The sequence below is a fragment of the Cryptomeria japonica genome, chromosome 1 (genome assembly GCF_030272615.1).
Source record: "Cryptomeria japonica chromosome 1, Sugi_1.0, whole genome shotgun sequence".
Taxonomy (NCBI): Eukaryota; Viridiplantae; Streptophyta; class Pinopsida; order Cupressales; family Cupressaceae; genus Cryptomeria; species Cryptomeria japonica.
In genome coordinates, this window is record NC_081405.1 from 417,164,246 (window position 1) to 417,186,465 (window position 22,220).

Here is a 22,220-nt window from a genome sequence, read left to right on the forward strand (position 1 = left end):
AGGACTGCTTTCCTTGACTAGGCAAAGGTTATTTAAAAAACCCAACGGTTGCCATGAGAACACAATCATCTATTAACCAACTCCCATAACCATAATTTGAAGACTTGGACTCAATAGCCCAAAATTTTGTTTCAGACTTTAGACTTAGCACAGGCTCAACAAAAATCCAAAACCTTATAATTACACACAAAAAAGAAATTAATGCATTTGGAGAAAATAAAAGTCTAATTTGACTATCAATATGTCATAATTCAAACATTACATGTCACATTATCCTCAAATTCTCAAAATTTGAAATTTCGTATTTTCAAATGTATGACAACATTGTAATTTAAAATTGTTTACATATGATGATATGTCAAAATGAAAAAACAACCCAAATACAATTGACATCGTCCTCTTTCCCCTCCTAATGAAACTTTTTTTTTCAAGCCTCAAACTAGAGGGTAAGTCAATATCAAAATGATGATAGATTGTTTCTTCAAAAATGTCTTCGTTTTCCTCTATTATATCCAATTCTGTTGCCCCTCTCCAATTTTTCAAGATCTTCATGAGTAAGGAGGGGACATCATCTTGTTCATCGATAATCCCTTCACCATAAGAATCAATCTCATCCAAGTTGATGGAATCATGTGAAATGCTCTCCCACCTTTCTAATTCAAAGGCAAATGTTATAACATACAAAGACAAGATCATTGAGGCACTCTTGGGTCAACCTATTTCTTTTCTTCATGTGAATGGTATCAAATAGACTCCAATTATGTTCACACCTAGAAGCATTGCGTGGCTAGGACAAAGCCATCCTTTGAAGATTTGACATGTCAACATCAAAATTCTCCCACCATAAATCTACAAAAAAATATTTAAATAATATAAGAATCAAGTTTCTAATGTTTAGTGGTAGTTTTGAGCTACAAAATAAAAATATATATTTTTTTACTTGGTTGTTTTTCTCTCCTTTAAATTGCTTGAGCTGAAGAAAAGAGTATCCTTGTTGCACCCTTGTAGACCTTAAATAGATAGATGAGATATAGCAAGTTAATTGTTATGTAAAATGGATGTTTCTAGAGAGTTGATATTGCCAAATTCATAAATAAGAACACCTGCCATGACCTCCTGATCAACCTTACATGTATCAAAGAAGTAGAACTTTGGGTTTAGATAGAAGGCCAAGGCATGTATCAGCTAGTGGAACTGGTTTGTACATCTGCAATCAATGATACACCAATTGTTTTCATATTTTTCTTTGTTTCTACCATAGTAATGCAAAATGAGCTCTTTGGCCTTATCCATGACCTCATAAAGGAAACTCATTAGCATGTTGTCTCCATCCACCATAGGAAGAACCCTAACCAAAAGTTCTATCACCTAAAATTGAAATCAAAATTGAAATTATTACAAAATTAACCCCTAAAAAGACAAGTAGATAATTACCTATAAAGTTTATGCTTGTATTTGTTACTTACCTTGATTAGCTCCTCTACATTTTTTCATGATTAAGTCATCAAAAATTGTTTCTGCAGTCTTCTCCCCTTAAACTTTTTTGGAAAATGGAAACTCTAACAAAGCATTAAACCCAAACATTTGCTTGAGATCAGGAACTATGGAAAGAATGCTTTGCAAAGTAAGGAAGTGGCTAGCAAACTGTGTCACTTTTGGTTGCACAAGCTTCTTGCCATTTGTGTGTTTTCTCATCAAAGAAAGGACCCAAGTATGGTTATAAACTAAGTTACCGGTTCAGGTTCGGGCACCGGTTCGGGTTCGAAGAATCCGGTACGCCGGTACGGCAAAATTTTGAAAAGGGGTTTGGGTTCGTTAGTACAAAAACATGTAAAATATATATATATATATGCAGCCTATAAGCATGAATTAAGATTAGCATGTCACAGAGCATCATATAAACAACAAAACCAACATAAACTTGTAATCATAGCATCATGATCATCCCATAACAGCATCATATACATCAAGTTCAATATCAAAATGATAAAATATTCAAGTATCATTGTTTCAACTTTCAACAATTTAAAGTTTGATCATCAAATGGATTCTCTAATGGGGGTTTGGGGCAACGCCCCCATTGGGGTCAAGGGGCAGCACCCCTTGCGGGGGTCTGGGGGCAGCGCCCCTTGCGGGGTTGAGGGGCAGCGCCCCTCGCAGGGTCCTGGGGCAGCGCCCAGGGCACTCTCCCTGTCGCGGTACAAGGCGGGGTCGAGGGGCAGCGCCCCCGCCGCCAACACCAAATTACAACCTTCAAACCCACACGGAACTCCATGGCGTGCATCAATTTTCTGCTTTTTTAAGACGTCAGGAACAAGGCCAAAGAAGTCAAAATTTTGATCAAGGTGCATTCTCCCGTACGGGAATTGTGTTTTCTGACTTGTTTTTTCGTACAGACTTGTGCTTCTCTCTTGGTTGTACGATGCATAGGTGTGTGGCTTGAGAAATAGGGTCATTTTAATTTTTTATGTGGTGGAATTACAAAAAAAAAAAAAATTGCAAAAAAAAATCCATTTTTGGGCTGTCAGACCCTTGGGTTTGACTTGGGTCCTCTTGGGTTCGACCCTGGGTCCTCTTGGGTTTGCCTTGGCTTGAACCAGGCTTGTGAACCACGAACCCTGTCCGAACCACAGGCGAACCGGACTCGAACCCCGAACCAAGACCGTACCGGACCAATACCAGGGGTCTAGGGGGCCGAACCCGGTAACTCAAGTTATAAATAAAATTGGTAACTTGTTTAGCATCTTCAACCACACTTTTGACCCATCCAATCTTCCTTATGCCCTCTAACAACAAATCCAAGCAATGTGTAGCACAATGAGTCCAAGAAATGGTAGGATGCCTCTTCGTAATGAGTCTCCCTATGGCTACATGTATTGCTGCATTGTCTGTGATAAGTTGGATAATGTTCTCAATTCCAATCTCTTGTATCACCCTGTCCAATAGATTGTACAAATTTACAACATTTTTTACTTCATGTGAGACAATCATAGACTTCAAGAACACCATTGGCTTGATAGTTTCTAAAGCCGTCTCGACCAATCCTCTTTCAAATAGTTCACCTGGTTTGTGCTTCCATATTTTGCATACATGGCCTCATCATCTGCTATCCCAGTGTACTGCTTAGAGGCCACTAAAAAGTTAAGGAGTGTCCCATTCTATTGATCTGTCTATCCATCTGATAAGATGCCACAGCCTTTTTCTGCCGTACTTCCTTTTGATCATCAATCACAAGCTGTGTATTTTTTATGACTTCCTCTAGCAATGACTTACTCAACTCTTTAGTTGTTTAAACCTCTTACCAACAACTATTATTATATTCACCAAACCTTCCTAATATGGGATTTTGCCACATTGAAGGGTATATTATGATAGTACCAAAAGTTTGTTGCTACCATCCTAGCTTCATACTGTTTTTTGATATTCCAAGTGGTACCTTCAAGTGAGGGTTGTGCTCTTGGAACATTGCATGGAATAAAGAAATTTGGTGATGGTGAAGGAATATGGCTAGAAGTAGAAATAGAACCCTTGGGACTCTCACCAATAGAGGAATGTGGATGATGAATGCTTGGAGTTGGGATAACAAAGTAATCTGTAGATACATTTTGATTCATCATTGCTACTATTGCTTCCTTTTTCTTTTTCTTTTCCTCTTTTTTCATTTTGTACTCAAAAAGTAGGACATTCATCTCTCTTGTAACCTCTTCAAACACCTTAGGGCATGCCTTCACATTTTGTCGAGGTATTTTAGCAAGGTGGTAGTTTAATCTATTAATTTCACTTGTCATAGACTGCTTGATTTATTACAAGTGACTTGGCCCTTGATAGCTTCTAGTGTCCCATATTTCCATGTAAGATCTTTTTTACCACTCACTTGTGTTGAAATTGACATTGTTGTTTTACATGGAAAAAAATTAGTAGGGCTTTGCAAAAAATCAGCAGCATGCAAAATAATAAGCATTTATCTTAAAAAAATAGAATGCAAATAGGAGCTAAAAATGTTAGGAAATAAGGGGGGCGAGAGGAAATGGAAATTTTTTTGGTAGCATTTCCCCTAATTTTTCAATTTTTTTTTTAATTTCCAAATCAAGAAGACAAAAAAAAAAGAAAATAATATTTAGTTTTTTAATAATTTCTGAATTCTTAAAAATTCTCTTCTCAAATTGTCTTCCTGCTAGGCTGATGTTTTGCTAATGTGAAATGGGTGAATAAGAGCAAAAAATGAAAAAAAAAATCATTTTCCACTTAAAAATCGTGGCTGGGTGTTATGGCATAGTTCAGGAGTCCAAGATTAGGACTTGGGAACCCAAGCTTGAGATTGGGCAAGTCCTACCCAATACTTGGCAAGAATCGGTTCACAAGCCTAGTAAACTGGCACGGCCAAGAAAAATACTAGCAAGTTTGAAAGGTCCTGCAAAGTACTCGGCTAGTCTTCAAACTATACCTATAACTATCCAAAAGCCAACGAACAATCTAGACATAGTTAGATACAACCATATGAACAAAATATAATAAGGGCATTTAATGTTGGCTGTAGTGGCAAGTGCTATATATATGGCAAAAATGCAAGTTCACATTTGATTTAGTAGTTTTTTTGTAATCTATAGTTGCAAGAAGACAAAGTGTCATGTGTGTGTCTGGTTGGCCACAGAGATTTGAGGTGGTTGAAGAAGCGATGAGGTTGAAGAGCAGTTTAGAGTGGTGACTAAGTTCCATGTGTAGGTGACTAATCCTTGATAGCTGCAACATTTCCCTTTAGGCTCATGGCTGTCCATTTTTTGACAGGTGTTAGATCCTCTCCTTTATGATGATCGTTGTAATTCAACACATGGCTCCATTGCATCTCTAGATCCTCTTCTTTATGATGAGCTCCATTGCAATGGCTCCATGAAAACCTTGGAAGATTTCAGATTACTACTTTGATGCCATGTTAATTTTCAGACCATGGTAAGCAGAATCTGGACTCAAAAAATTTATTCCTAAAACTAGATAGCTTAAAGTTAAAACACAAAAACTTGAATCAAAACAATGATCCCCGAAAGAGAAAAGCATAAGGACAGACTGTACCCTAAGTTGGCTCTCCCATGTTACGTAAAGATACCAATGGCGAACAACTTATAATTTTTAATTTTTCCATAAACAAAGTCTATATCCTAGAAATTGAGTTTTTGTGCCTCATAGTCTGAAAACTGCATTCTTCACATAATTAACATTAGGAGCAAGGTTGAGACACCTTTCCTAACAAAAATACACCTCCCACATATGGGTTTTATTCCTCTATATCGAGAGGAAGATGATTCTAGGCATATAACTGATTTTGGAGAGAAGATTCCTTAAGTCATGTCATTGATCCACGACTATACAATTACATTAGATCTGGTTCATTCATCATCTTTTATCTTGTATTGTATCCTAACTTGAACTGACTTTTTGATGTAATTAATCATGGATACCTTCACTTGGTCAGGAATCTAATAAATCAAACAATAAACATTATGCATGCCAACACTCCCCAGGAGGCTGGTATGACATGCACATCTCTAACGTTGTTCTCATCATGCAGGTGCAACTTGTTCCCCTGGAACTGTGGGAAAAGCAACAAATATTGTATGGCAAGAATGCCCAGTGAACAAAGAAAGTAGGCAAAAACTGCTTGGGCAAAAGAGCTGCGTCATTTGGATTACTGGTCTTAGTGGCTCAGGTTTGCTCCTACAATAGGATTTTCATGGTTTTGTATAGATAATTCACCTTCTAAAACATGTTTTTTTTCCTATTTCATTTATTTATGGATAGTGCAATGCTTTTTGTTTCTATATTTGATTCAAAATACAATGGAAATAATGTAGGGAAGAGTAGTCTGGCCTGTGCGGTGAGTCAAATTCTGCACTCCAGAGGAAAGCTCAGTTACCTCCTTGACGGTGATAATGTAAGACATGGATTAAACACAAATCTTGGATTTAGTGCAGAAGACCGTGCAGAGAACATTCGTCGTATTGGTAAGATCATGTAAAATTTAGTAATTTTTTTTTTTCCATTTAAAGAAATCTGGGCACAGCAAATATTTTTGAAGATAGCTTAAATCAAAATGCAGATAATGTCACACAAATAAACTATCTTATGACTTGACATCTTTGGTAGTGCTTAGCTATCTGTTGTGTCAAAATGTCATATTCTAGTGATTTTTATCTATAGGTGAGGTGGCAAAGCTCTTTGTCGATGCTGGTATCATATGTATTGCCAGCTTTATATCTCCTTACCGGAAGGATCGAGATACATGCCGTGCTCTTTTGCCTGCTGGAGAATTTATTGAGGTTATACTTGTCTCTCTCTATTTAACACAGCAACATGTAAAAACTTTCTTAGAAATACAAACATTCATACATAACTACATTCTCGTTAAGTCTATGTTGTGCAATTTATATGCAAATTAATGTTATTTAGAAACTGATGGAAATCAAGCGGAATAAAGCATTAATGCATGTATGCATGTCTCATTCTTTCCTTACTTCACAGATCTTTATGAACTTTCCGTTGCATATCTGCGAGGAGAGAGATGTGAAAGGTCTATACAAGCTTGCACGTGCAGGCAAGATCAAAGGTGATTTAATTAGCATCGGCAATGTTTATTATGTCTTGTTTTAGGATGAGTTTATAGCATGTCTCATAAAAAAATCTTTTTTAGTTGATACTGTTTTCTCTCTCTTTGGTTCTAAATTCTAACAGTTGCTATCAAAATGCTAAAAGCGTGTATTCACAAAAACAGTGGAAGTTTGTATCTAGTTGGTGATATGAATATCCTTCAGAAAAAGATCATAATCTAGCAGAAGAGACCTTATACTTGTAATGTATGCTCTTGAAAGCAAACAATTTTCTTGAATTCGATGCACTTCTATGAAGTATTATTGCATCTCAGGAGAATATGGAGCAAGGCATATCAGCGTGCTGCTAATGTGCTTGAGCATTCAACTTGTCTTCATCCAATCAAAGAGATGCATGAAAATGATTATTTCATAGCACACATTCTGAGCCATAGACCTTTCACGCTGGAATTAGGTTGACATGTCTAAAATGTTATTCTGCTGCTAACTGTTTGGTTTCCATTTAAGCAGACAATCTCACTCCAATAGTGACTTAACTGTTGTTGCCCTATATCCCTTTTGGTCTTAGCAAATTATCTATTTGTGGCATTACAACCTTGAGAAATGTTAACCTTCGAGTATACTTTAACCGTAAAGATGTAATTGTTTTTGGGGTTTGTTCGGTAATCAAAGCTAGAGTTCATGTGAAATCATTGTTTCATACTAAGAAATTATTGAGAAATATTATGCATATAAATATTTTAAATCTATTATCTTTTCAGTTGCATTCCTAGACAAATCTGAATGGTTCTAAGTCTGCCCTGGGTTTGGCCAGGGTTCAGCATGAGCCTGGCCATTTGGCTTCTGAACATCTCAGATGTACCTGGGCTGAATGGGCAGGCCTAAGTCACACTTTGGTTTAACTCAGAGATTTCCAAAAAAGAGTGTATTTATAAAAAAAACTAAACCTAACTAACCCTAAAGTACTTTTTTTGAAGAATTTGGTGCTTTATTAAAAGCAGCAATTTTTTTGAAAAAATAGCATGCACTGCAAAACTATGGCTTCAAAGGCCTCAATTTGGTCTCTGGTTTTATTACAAGATATACAAATTGTTTTTGGCTGTGCTGGATGGGAAAAACAGCATTTTTTCCAGAGCTTTTTTTGATTAAATAGTAAGTAATTGAATTCCATTTATACATACTTTTGGTTTGCCAAGTTAATCCCAATTCCAATAATGCTACTAAGATATAAACCATTTCGATTTATCGTCAACACTGAAGAATGAACTATCAGTTGTGTTCTCTAATTTGTACCTATCATGCAATTTATATGACTGAACCCAGCTGTACCAAACCTGGAATAAAAATCAATGGACTGCCGAACCCAAACCTGAACACAAACTGGCAACGTAGGTTATGGCATAGCAGCCAGCCATTAGTGTTCTAGAACAGTTGTCCTTTGTGGAATCAGAGGGTCGATAATCAATATCAAGCTTTTTCTGGACATGAGTTAGCAAGCCCTTCACTGAGAATCTCGTATAATAGTCAACTCATGTAGTTTGCATAGTGTTGTAGTCTTATTCACTAGTCTCCATTGTATTGCCTTGGCTGCTTTTGGAAATGGAACTAGCAGCTTGTACATCTTGTAATGTAAATTAAAAGCCATAGAGGCTTTATTGCAATTCTTTCATTCATAGCCATGCTTTTTAAACTTTTGCTTCCTTCTGTCTTTTGAGTTCGCTTCCAACAAGGTGACGTAGACCATCATATTTAGATGTGTCAGCAAGATGAGAATTATTTTTGTATTAATTCTAGGAGTGGAATTTGAATATATGATGGCCATAATAGAAACTCCATTTTGTGATTAATGGATGGATGATTTCCACTTCAAAAAACTGGAGGTGCATTCACATTCATAAATTAGCAATTATGAAGGGAATTTCACAGTAAAGATGACATTGTCTTATAGCGATAGTCAATATCTGTCTTACTTTTTGGTGAAACAGATTCCACCTTTGTATATCGATAATATCTGCTTCAATCTTTGATCGAATGATTGTACAAATTCCAAAATGCTTGTTTTATCTTTTATAATTGCACTCTTTCTTTTCCTTTTCATTTATTTGCCTGAGCTTATTATTATTAGCAAATATTTGGTTATGGTTGCAGGCTTTACTGGCATCGATGATCCTTATGAGCCACCAGAAAATTGTGAGGTATAGATCCGTTTTAGAAAAATTCCCATCATTTGCCTTTTGTCCCAGTTTCCTGTCTTTTCTGGTTTGTCCATCATGCCTGCATTGAAAGGAAAAACTGTAGTAAAATATTCAATGACAATATGTGTTTTCACCCAAAGCACTGGCATTTGCTTGTATTGAAAGCTGTAGCTATATATGATTAACAAGTTTCCTTCGGTGGATAACAACACACTCGTGCCCATGGTTTTTGTTTTAGTAAGGAAGTTGGAAGTCATGAAGTCATTGTTGTTATTTATAGATGCAGAAAGTTAAAATGCATGAATAGTTAATTGAAAATTCAAATATTAGTAAACTTCATCTTCAATCTTTTGCTTATAATCTCTTGGAATTATGCCTTGCAGATTGTGATGGAATCAATTAATGGAGTGTGTCCTGCCCCAAAAGATATGGCAGAAAAGGTTGTTGCATATTTGGAAGAAAAAGGTTTCCTACAAGCCTAATAACGTACCTTGCTATGCTTACACCTATTCGCTCTTGTGGCAATCATTTAATATGATAATGCAGGAAGGCCGTATGTTATGTTTATTTTCCAAAATTTCTACCCAAGGTAGAGATGAGACAGACGCCAGGGAATAACTGTCTAATATATTTGATATTTGAAGTGTTAGAAAAGTGTGGTTTGTTCTGTTTTCTTGTGATTATGCAATTGTGTTCATTGCCAACATCTCAAATGGCCTAGTGGTGTGTACGTCAGTATTAATTCTTAGGCTATCCAGCTGCTATGTTTTCAATCATGATAGGTGGATGAAAGATTATTCTGTCGTAAGGTTGTTCGTGTCCTAGGATTATTTAAAGCGTATAGGTAGTTTCAAACTATAGCAAGCATGCCATTAGAACATGCTTCCTATTTCCTTGTGGTAGTTATATGAGGATATTATAAGAGGCTTGGGCATTAAATATGTCCATTGCACTGTGTCCACTTTCCAGCTATTCTGAATGTCATGTATTGGGTAAAAAGGACATCTTATTTATGTTTTATAGGGCAATTTTCTGTTTCTTATGTGGTAGGACATGATCTTATCGATGAAATTAATCACTGTATTATCATTTAAGTGTGGTACATATTGTGTTTATTTGTTTGATAGCAAAATGACAATGACAATTATTTGAGCAGTCACAAGAAGGTTACACGGAGGCTTGAAGAATGAGAGCAAAATAATGCTATGTTACTGGATACAGAAGTTTGGCAGATGCAAAGGTGAAATCTGCATTAAACATTGGTTCAAATAAGTTGGTCATGCCATTTGAAAGTGGAATATATGTTTTTCAGTTGTATTAAACAATGAACCAATCAAGCTTAAAATGTTGTGGATAAAAAAGAAAACAAAAACAAAACCAAGAGACTAATGAACTAGAAACCTCTTCTCTTTATGTGCGTGTATTGTGAGATAGCAACCCTTAAGAGTAGAGAATTTCCTTGCGAGCACAATTGAGCATAGTGACATATTATTTTAGGTGTAAAATTATGTTTAGATAATAGGAAAATAGATTATATGATTAAGGTTGTCACATCCCATGTGCTATGTAGGCAGGAAATTAGGGTTAGATATACAATTGGTGTTATGTGTATAATTATGTCGAGAAGCGTATTACACTTATAGATGGATGTAAAACTTCCGCCAATAAAAACAAGTCATTTAAGTTGATGTGTATTTGGATGTCAACAAATTTGTCAATTAAAAAAACAAATTCATTTATTTTATTATTATTAGGTTTTATAATTTTAAAATGTAAAGTTTTTTGTTAAAAAAATTAAAAAAACATTTCTTTTATTATTGTCAATTTTTTAAGTTTCAAATGTAAAGTTTTTTTTGCTTTTAAACCAGAAAAAAAAAATTTCTAATTTTCTTTAATGTTATTAGCTATAAGAATGATGCAAAAAATATATTTAAAAAAAATATTAAACAATAAATTGTCATGATAAGGATACCCTTCCTAAAAATTGACTTAATTAAAGTAAGTTTCTAAATTCATATTCAAAATATTTATGATAATTCTGATTTTATAGACGTAATTGGTAATAATCTTGATTTTGTAGATATAATTGATGATAATGTTAATTTTGTAAATGCAAAGGATAATGATCACTTTAGGAATTTTCAATCAAGAAACATATTAGCATCTAGACAACAAGGAATACAATTTTTTGTAGTAGTAAAAGATAAAAACCATAATTTTTTTGGGTAAAATTATGCTAAAATATTCATTAATACTCCTAAATTGTTTTGTTCATTCTTTTAAACAAAAAATTAAATTGGTTTATTTGGAAAGTTACTATCAACATGTGAATTTTAAAAACTAGGTTATGTCAAAATTATTTTTTCATATTTATAAATATCAATATAGTATCAAAATTGTTATTTAGAAAATATCTATTTGTTTCTTTTACATTCAATTCTCAATACCATGATATTTCTATAGTTTAATTATTTAAAATAAATTAAGATTAAATCATTTTTTTATATTTATAAATATGAAATAGTAATAAAATTAATGAATGAGTAAAGATGTTTTTTATATTTTCAATTCTATGATGTTTCTAAAATTTAATTACTAAAAAAAAATTAAAATTATGTCAATAGTATCTTTTCATATTTATAAATATCAATATAGTAACAAAATTGTTATTTTAAAAAAATATCTATTTGTTGCCTTCACATTTAGTTCTCAATTCCATAATACTTCTATAATTTAATTACTTCAAATAAATTACTTGATTAGACCAAATTAAACCTTAAACCTAAACCAAATTGATCTTTAGCCCTAATAGTAAAATAATATAAACCTTAGCTTTCAATTCCATGATGTTTTTAAAATTTATTTACCAAAAATAATTCAAGATAATATTTAAAATATTTTTCATATCTGTAAATATGAATATAGTAATAAAATTATTATTTTGAAAAATTCTATAAAGGATTTATTTCTTCCTATTATATATAATGTTTTATGAGAAAGTGAACCAATATTATTAGCAAAGAAAGTGGGAAAACATATCTATATCTATGAACAATAAAAATAATTCAATATCAAGGTTTGGCATGTGATGAAAACGGTGAAATTTATGTGATGAAAACGGTGAAATTTATTGATCTTCACATTTACATAATATAGTCTATCATAAAAAATAAAAAAATGGATCGTGGAAACTTTCGAAATATCAATTCATAAACTACCATGTGATTATTATAAAATTCTTTCAAATTTTATCAGGTGACAATTCTTTGAATTAATGTTTTTAATCATACTATAATCTATAAAATAGAAAGAAAAATAGACCAAGAGGTCCCTTGAAATATTACCCTAAACCAAGTTGAACCCAAATCCTAAACTAAACTGATACTTAACTCTAACACTAAACCAAATTCAATCCTAAACCTAAAACAAATTCAAATTTAATTATAACCATAACTGTCAATTGAACTCTAACCTTAATCTTACTTAAATATTAAACCTAATGAAACTTTAACCCTAACCATGAACCAAAATGTACCATAAACCTAACACTAAACTAAATTGAACCCCAAACCTAAACCTAACTAAACAATAGATCAAATTTAACACCAACCCCAACCCCAACCCTAATCCTAATCAAACCAAATTGAACCCTTACGCAAAACCACTTTGAATCTTAATCCTATACCAAATTGAATCATAGCACTAAACCAAATGGAACCTAAAGCCGGATTTTATTTAAAATCAAATTCAAACTTAATTGATACCAAATTGAGCCTAAATCCTAAATCTTGAATTAAATCGAAATCTTTAGGTCATAGAGAATCCTATTGAAGATTTAGAAATAATCAACCTTGAAAATTAAATTTAACATTAAACTAAATTGAACCCTAACCTTAACCCTAAACCAAATTACACATTAAAAAAAATTAAACCCTAACCTTAACACTCAACCAAATTGAACCTTAACCCTAAACCTCAAGTTCAGCCTTATACTAACCCCATTTAATGATTTTTTAATTAGATGACAACCCCATTCAAGTGGTCTCATTTTTAATTATTATGTCTTCATTACATATTTTTAAACTAATAGAATCTAATCCATCAAAAATCTCAAACTAAATTGAACCTTAACCCTAACACCAAACAAAATTGAACCCTAATACTAAACCAAATTGAAACCTAACTATAAACCCAAACCTAAATTGCACTAATACACATATAAAACCTTAACACAAATTAAACACTAACCTTGAACCTAATCGAACATTAAATTAAACTATAACACTAAATTTGAAAGCTATCATCATCAAACTTATCTACTTTGAGGTTTAGAGTATTTGGCTTTCCAAAATCTACTCCCATGTTTGATATTTTTTTAGAGATTGTTAGATTCAAGCAAGTGATATTAAATAAAAAATACAATCATATTTTTTATTAAGGTTCAAATAGGTTTTAAGGGGACCTTAAACTCCTTATAGCGGGTTTTGAAGGGACTCGAAGCCCTTTGGAATTAAAAAGAATCTATAACTCAAAAAATAGAATACTGCAAAAAATACAACAAAGACTAACAACAACCAACCACCACCCAAACATAAAAAAATAAGCATCAAAGATCTGGCTGAAACACCCACAAGATCAAAACCATCAAACAAGAGACCTTAGAGGTACAAAAGCAAAGGGTATTTCCAAGTTCTCACAATCTAAAACATGGGTTTTGTAGGGCTCCCATAACTTGTGACAAAGCTCCCATAGCCAAAGATCCAGAAAAAAAGAGACAAAACATGAAAGAGAAACCTGGGTAACTAGCTTTTGAAAAGGCTCCCGAAACCTTTTGAATAACATCATATGAAGGTTTTGACAGGCTCCCCAAACTAATAAAATGGGTTTTAGAGTGGCTCCCATAACCAATAGACAAGAATCAACAATAGCCCTCAAAAAGCCAATCCCCACCACACCAAAAAAGTGTTGGCCATTTGGTGGAATTGATTATGTGTTGCATTGATGTTTTGTCATTAATGCCAACACTAGCTGATTGGATGCTTTACCGGCACCCTTCTGGTCCCGGTAGGTTAAGTGGTTTTTGGTTAAATTGGATCTGACATGATCCAGTTGACTCCGATATAATTTGGTGATGGAATTGACTTGTTCATCATGCTTATACTCATATTTGGTTAGTTGGTTTTGGTCTGGTGATTGGATGCTATCCTACTTGCTATGAAGATTGGTGTTTGGTTCCGGTAGAGCTTTTGGTGGAGATCTTTGATGCATTGTATAATTGGTGTTAATGCAGCTTCTGATGGAGTTTTAGGATGTTGTTGGTGATCATGTTCGAGACTTGGCATTTGGAGATCATTACTGAAGCGTGTGGGCCTATACTTGGTCCTAGTTGATCTAGGTTATGGACCGACATTGATGTAACATGTGGATATGACCTATTGTTGTATTTTCGGGATGTCTTATGTGTGGATATTATTTGTTTTGGTCTAAGGACGACATAGTTTGTAATTATGTAATTGGTTTATTGTTTGTTGGCCGACCTAATTGTTTATGGTCGAGGGTTTGTATAAATAAGATGTAAGATCTCATTGTAGATCATCATGGTTATTGCAAGAGGTCATGGTCAAGGAATGTAATGTGTGAATAATGTAATATCATTCAGGTAGAGGAGTTGGTCGATCATTGGAGATCGAATTGGGTTTATAGAAGAGGATTTAGTCCTCCAGTTTTTAGCTTAACTGGAACTGTACTTAGGCATAAGAGATGCTATCTTTTGCAGTTCAACACTTCTCTGGATTGTAGTCTGGATTTGTATGTAGTCAGTGAGACTCCTTTTGTGATGAGCAGTGTGCTCTAGGCTGTTGGCCTTCCTGCAAGTGCAGGCCCCTTCATTGTAATTCACATACTTACTGCAGAAGTATTATCTAACTGTGGGTAGGCTTCCCACCGTGGTTTTTCCCTTTACTGAGTTTTCCATGTACAAATCTTGGTATTGTGTGGATGACTTTTATTCTGTGATTATTGTTTATGCTTAATTGGATTAACTGTTATTCCGGTATTATTGTTTTGGGTTCCGGTATTGTTGTTTTAAATTGCTAATGCTTCCGGTAATCTGTGACAACTGATTCACCCCCCCCCTCTCAATTGTCTTCTGGTTATCTGAACTGTCTAACAATTGGTATCAGAGCTTTGGTTCTCTCTGCAGAAAGCTTAACCACTTGAGGAAGATCCTATGGTGACTAACAGTTCAAGTTCATCCAGTTCTTCTGGAGCTATTTTTCGAAGGGATATATTGAGGCTTGAAGGAACAAACTATACAGTATGGAAGATTCGGATGGAGATTCATCTGAGATGTCTTGGCAAGGAGATTTGGGAGATCACACAAAATGGTGTCACACCCTTTAATCCGGGATCTGGCGATCCTCCTCTGGCAAACCTGGACAAGGAGCTTGAGAATGATTGTAGAGAAAGAGAAACCCTCTTGTGTGCACTTTCTAATCAACACATTATGGGATTAACCAATAAATCACCTGGAAAGGCTATATGGGATAAGTTTTAGACTCTTAATGAAGGTGACCCTACAGTAAAGAATGCTAAACTTGATGGTTACCAGGTGAGATATGAAAACCTGAAGATGGAAGAAGATGAAATGATTACTGCATTCATGGAAAGGGTAAATGAGATTGTTATGGGAATTCAATGTTGTGGTGGAACTTTGAGCGAAGATGAAATTGTTTCTAAAGTCCTGAGAGCCCTACCACCGACTTACAAAATGAAGGCTACTACTATTAATGAGTTGAGAACAATGGCTAATACATCTGTCAACATAGATACTTTGGTTGGGAAACTATTTGCTTTTGAGATTGAGGAATTTGGACCTTCTGGAGATGTGAAGACTGAACCTTCTTTTCATGCATCTACGTCTACAACCAGTAAAAAAGACTGAAAATCTATATATGAAAAAGAATTAGAAGATATGAAGAGAGAAGATGATGAGTTTGAGCAACTTGAAGCACTATTTGCAAGAAGAGTACCGAAAGGACCGGTAGGAAGTAAGTATGAAGGAAAAGAACCTTTTAAATATTTTGCATGTAATAAGATTGGTCATTTTGCATCTAGATGTCCTGAAAGGAATGCAAGATTTGAAGAAAGAGTTAAAAGATCATTTAAACCTAACCCTGGATATCAGAACAAGTATAGATTCAAGAAAAATAGAGACAAATCATGCTACATAGCAGATGAGGAAGGCATTACTGATTCAGATGATGAATTGACAAAAGATTTTGCTAGTGGATCTAACAATGGGAAGGAATGGGTATTCTTGGCTATCAAGGAAGATGATCTGGCACTGGAAGAGAATGTACCCGAGGAGAAGGCACTTGCTGCTAAAATTGAGGATAAGGATGAATTGGTAATTGACAGTGGTTGTTCACATCATATGACTAGAGATAAAGGGAAGTTTCTGTCTTTGCAAGAAATTGATGGCGGACTAGTTAGATTTGGAGATGACAAGGCATGTATGATCAAGGGAAAATGAACTATATCATTAGATGGTAAGAATAATACTGACAATGTTTATTATGTTGAAGGTTTGAAGCATAATCTTTTGAGTGTAGGACAATTGGTAGATGAGGGATTTCAATTACAGTTCAAGGATGGAAAATGCAAAATCATTAACAAATCTGGCTTGGAGATTGCAACCGGTACACAAACAAAAGGTAACATATTTCATTTGAACTCCAGTGAGAAGACATGTTTGATTACACATATTGATGAGAGTTGGTTATGGCATAAAAGGCTATGTCATGTGAATTTTGATTGCATTGTAAAGATCAGTTCAACTTATACGGCTGTTAGAGATATACCTAAGATTATAAAGCCCTATAATCCGATCTGTAAAGAATGTCAAATGGGTAAACAGGTTAGAACCACTTTTAGGAGTATACAAGATAAATCAAATGATGTTCTTGATCTTATTCATACTGATTTGTGTAGCCCTGCTAGAGTTCGAAGTTTTCATGGTGATAGATATTTCATGCTAATCTTTGATGATTATTCTAGAATGATGTGGGTTACTTTTTTGAGAGAAAAATTTGAAGCATTTGAAAAGTTTAAAATCTTTAACGCTAAAGTGAAAACTGAGACAATATTAAAGATTAAATGTTTGAGATCAGATCATGGTGGAGAATTCACATCTGATGAGTTTAATAACTTTTGTGACAAGCATGGTATAAGAAGACAATTTTCTGCTCCTCGGACACCTCAACAGAATGAAGTTGTGGAAAGAAAAAATATAATTATTTTGGATGCTGCTAGAACAATGATGATGGAAGCTAATCTACCTCATATGTACTGGAGAGAAGCAGTTAGTACAATGGTTTTTACATTCAACATAGTACATATCAAAGGAGAAATCGGTAAGACACCTTATGAATTATGGTTTGGCAATACACCTACAGTTAAGTATTTTAGAATTTTTGGTAGTAAATGTTATATCAGAAGAGATGATACTATTGAGAAATTTGATCCTAGAAGTGATGAAGACATATTTCTTGGTTATTCTAATGAAAGTAAATCATATAGATGTTATAACAAGAGATTGCAGAGAATTATGGAGAGTGCTAATGTTAAAGTAGACGAGCTGAGCAAAAGTCAAATCAGAATTTATGAGAAGGAACTGGCAGTGGAAATAATTATATCTGAACCGGTAGCACCTTTACCGGAATAGAGAGTTGAACCAGTTACTCCAACAAAATCAAAGAATTCTACAGTAACTAAAGATCAGGGACGAGGAACAAAGAGTCAGAAGACTCCTAGGTATGAAAGATTGAATAATTCTGAAGATCAAATCATTGGGGACAAGAGTAATGGAGTGATGACAAGAAGAAGACTGACAACTAATGAGGTATGTTTAATTTCACAAGTTGAACCGGTATCAGTAATTGAGACATGTAAAGATAAATTTTGGTTAAAAGCTATGGAAGAAAAATTAGATCAAATTGAGAAAAACAACACATGGACTTTGGTTCCCCAGCCTAAAAATAAAAATGTTATTGGAACTAAATGGGTTTTTAGAAATAAATTGAATGAGGATGGTAAAGTTATAAGGAATAAGGCTAGATTGGTTTGTAAAGGATATTCTTAGAAGGAAGGAATTGATTATGGAGAAACTTTTGCACCGGTAGCTAGGATTGAAGCTGTAAGATTATTTCTTGCCTATGCTGCTTATAAAAACTACAAGGTTTATCAGATGGATGTTAAATGTGCATTCTTGAATGGGGATCTTGATGAGGAATTTTATATTGAGCAACCTGATGGTTTTTCACTATCAGATGATACTGATATGGTTTGCAAGTTAAGGAAATATTTATATGGATTGAAACAAGCACCTAGAGCTTGGTATGCAAGGTTGGATAAATATCTTTTGAAGCTTGGTTTTACTAAGGGAAGTGCTGATAGTAATTTATATTATAAAATCATTGATGATGATATACTGATTGTTGAAGTATTTGTTGATGACATTATTTTTGGAGATGAAGATAAATTATGCATAGAATTTTCTAAGGATATGGAGAAAAAATTTGAGATGTCTATGATTGGTGAGATGAAATTTTTCTTAGGTTTGCAGATTACTCAGACTGACAAAGGTATTTTTATCGTAAAACTAAACATGCTAAGGAATTGCTAAAGAAATTTGGTATGGAAGATTTTAAACCGATAAGTACACCTATGGTTACAAGTGAGAAATTGACAAGGAAAGATGTTTCTGCACCGATAAATCCTACAAGATACAAATCTATGATTGAAGGTCTACTTTATTTGACTCAAACTAGGCCTGACATTATGAATGTTGTTTGTATTGTTTCAAGATTTTAGAGTGATCCTAGAGAAAATCATGAGATGGCGATGAAAAGGATTTTTAGATACTTGCAAGGTACATCAGAATATGGTTTGTGGTACCCTAAAGATGATAACTTAACTTTATGTGCATATACAGATGCTGATTGGCTTGGAGATGTTGATGACCGGAAAAATACTTCTAGTGGAGCTTTCTTTCTTGGAAAGAAGTTGGTTTCATGGATTAACAAGAAACGGTCATAAATAAATAAATATGATGGCCATCATTACCCTATTGGGGAGGTGAAGAAAATCACCCTTCCCTAGTTAGCCCATAACAAGCACTCTCGTTCCATAAATATCCCTCATAGACAAAAAAATAATTAACCCTCCGCGGATTAATGTCAGAATAATATTATTTAATAAATGTTCTTTATAAATTTTTATAATTTTCCCTTTATAATATAAAATCAAAATTTAATTTTAATATTTTGAATAATTCCAATTAAAGAATGTCTATCAATTCCTATTTTATCCTTGTTAATATACTCTAACAATATCTATATATATAAGTATCATCTTTTTCCAAATTAAAATATTTCCTTAAATCAATTAGAATATTTCTATATAAACAAAATATTCCTTATTTAGTATAGTCTCCCCATTCCAAATTATTTAACTTACCTTCATCTAAAAACTCATTTAATAATATTTTTTATAAACCTATATTTTAATAGGAAAGGAAGAAAAATCAAAAAGAAAAGTCAAACAAAGTGTTGCCCATGGTGGGATTTGAACCTTTGACTTGGCTATCCCAAAAATAAACTACTACCACTACACTACTAACAAATACATGATGCATTTTCTAGATTATTCTATAAATGTACTGTATATTTTTTGTTTAACCAAATAACCACACAAAGAAGACTATTTTCTAAAGACAAATAACCAATTTAGGAAGGGACTGTTTGTTGTATCCAAAATAGCTACAGATGGAGGATAAAGCAAATAGAAAGGAATTTGGAAGAGTCACATGGTAAGGAGAATGAGGGAGGTATGGGGAGTTCAAGCTCTCCCACCCCAAACTCTACACCTTCCCCTTTAGACTGCAACGTTGGGAAGAGAGGTGAGGAGGAGATAAGGGAAAATACATTGTTCCAGAATTAAACAAAGCATGAATAAAAGATTTTCAATAAACAAAATTTTCAATTGATGATCAAATAAACAATGAACTTGAGAAAACAAATCAATTACCCACAATCAAATCCTGGAAAAGAAGAAAAGGTCTGGTGGTGAACACGATGTCTCCCAAATTCAAATGATCCCTTCAAGCTACCCTGTTAACTATTTGCAATCTCCCCAATCCAGAAGCTCAAAAGGAATTAGAATGATCAAATAACAGGTTTATTCCTATATTTATAAACATTGAATTCTCTAAAAATAAAATTTAATTGTTTACATGATTAAATTCTTAAAATAAAAATTATTAAAATTAGAACTCACATAATAATTAATTGATTTTATTAAATTACAATTTGTTAAAGATTTAGTTTTTAAGAAAATAATTAATTATTAGGCTCTCACATGTCGTCTATATTTTTAGTACAAAAGTTTACTCCAACATTGTATTTTTTCATGCCTTGATCATTTATTTAAATTTATTAACTAATATTTTAATTAATTTCTTGAATTAATCTCATTCTTTATTTTAATTAGTCCTCTAATTTTAGTATTTATTTATATCTTATATAGCTTTTTATATATTAATTATCAATACATTTTATTTTTAGTTACTCAACTAATTAATTTATTTAATCTCTTTTAAATAATTATATTATAAATAAATTTCTAGCTTGATTTAATAATTTATCCTTTTATTATAATTTTATTTTATTTTATCAATTTATATTACTCCATAATTTAATTTATTAATTGCTTATCTAACTGGGTACTTTGCACAGGGTTCCAATACTTAGGTTGCTACTGGCGAGCTAGAAAAACCCCTCCTCGGTCATATGTCCACCTTCGACGGTTACCCTGCAACTTATACTTGACAAAAATTCGTTAGATCCCATTACATAAAAAAAATCTAGCAAAATATTAACATCATTAAATATCACAACAATATTATTCATCATCATTAAATAACAACATCATATCAACAAAACATCATTATTAAGTATTATTAATCATAACAGTAAAGTAACATCATAAAATAATTAACCATCATCATTGTCACTAAACCACACAATATCATCCATCATTATTAAAATTTAATCAAAAGGTATCCGATATAATAAATAAATCTAATTGAGGTCTAATTCGAGTCGTGACATAGATTCTACTACACTTTGCTCTAGAATTGCAATATCTTGGTTTGTGGATTTGGCAGCGTTTGGGACATTCATATGTGTCCTTAATTTAGATGGTTCATGAGTTGAAAGTTCGCAAGTGAATCTTTTAGTTTGTCAGTCAATATAATTGGTGTTCTTGAGATTTGGTATGATGATGATGGAGATTCTAGTAAGTGGTGATGGTGTGGTTGTTGTTGTGGTTATTCACATTGCTTGTGGATGTTTCTAGATCATGTTCTATCTATTTGATGGTTTGCATTGATCGTTGTGCACATTATTGATCATTTTATTGATCTAGTGGTGTTATTCATGTTATGTGACATTCATGATGATTCTAGCATGTTGTGGATGTTCAAGATGCAATATTTGGAGGTGTTCCTTGTGTGCAGTGTTGATTTAGGTCCAGACTATGTCTTAGATGATATTGTTTTGGTCCACATGTATTGTTGTAGCATGTGAGGTTATTGTTGTGTAATTTGTGTTGAGGGTTGAGCTGACCTTGAAATATAGGTTGATGGTTTGTATAAATATATGTAGTAGTTATGTTGTGGATGTATTTGTTTGGTATCTGTGTGTGCGAACATTGATTTGATCTTTCAGTAGCAAAGGAGAAGTGCGAAGAAGTGTGAAGAAGTGTGAGAGTGTAGAGATTGAGTTTGTGCTTAACCAAAACTGTAACCAAGCATGAGGAGATTCTATTTTATCTGTTCTTGATCCTCCAAATGTAATCAGAATGTTTTCTGTAAGGTAGTGAGCCCTCCCCAGGGTTGTAGGCCTTCTTATTTTGTGATTTTCGCAGTAAGCTCTAGGCAGTGTGCTTGAATGCATGTGCATTCCCCATTGTAATATCTTCACTTACTCCTAATAGGGTATTATTGCATTGTGGGTAGGTTCCCACCATGTTTTTCCCTTAACCGGGTTTTCCATGTCAAAAATCATGGTATTATGTGTGTTATTGATGTGGTGTTGCTTTATGCTTTCACTGTATTATCAAATCTAAATTTAAGTTTAAGTTGTGTAGAGTTTGAAAGAAAATTGATTCACCCCCCTCTTATTTTGTTGCATTTTTGCCAATAATAAGAATCAGTGCGAGATCCTCCAGAAGAAGCTTGACCGCTTGAGGTGATCCAGGATGACAACCTTTGCTTTTAAGAAGAATAGTCAAATATTTGTTGGAACAAATTACACTCTCTGGAAGAACTAGATGGAATGCCATTTGAGGTGCATCGGTGAAGACT

The 22,220-nt window shown here is 33.6% G+C and overlaps 1 protein-coding gene across 1 annotated transcript in view; it reads left to right on the forward strand.

Annotated features, from left to right (window-relative positions):
• Positions 1 to 9,896, forward strand: part of LOC131065381 (adenylyl-sulfate kinase 3) — a 45,190-nt gene extending 35,294 nt beyond the window's left edge. The window contains exons 2-7 of the mRNA XM_057999882.2: positions 5,564 to 5,701; positions 5,847 to 5,996; positions 6,193 to 6,311; positions 6,514 to 6,598; positions 8,748 to 8,794; positions 9,178 to 9,896. Coding sequence (XP_057855865.2) covers positions 5,564 to 5,701; positions 5,847 to 5,996; positions 6,193 to 6,311; positions 6,514 to 6,598; positions 8,748 to 8,794; positions 9,178 to 9,276 — 638 coding nt within the window. The 3' untranslated portion in view covers positions 9,277 to 9,896. The remainder of the gene's footprint in view (positions 1 to 5,563; positions 5,702 to 5,846; positions 5,997 to 6,192; positions 6,312 to 6,513; positions 6,599 to 8,747; positions 8,795 to 9,177) is intronic.
• Positions 9,897 to 22,220: the final 12,324 nt, after the last annotated feature.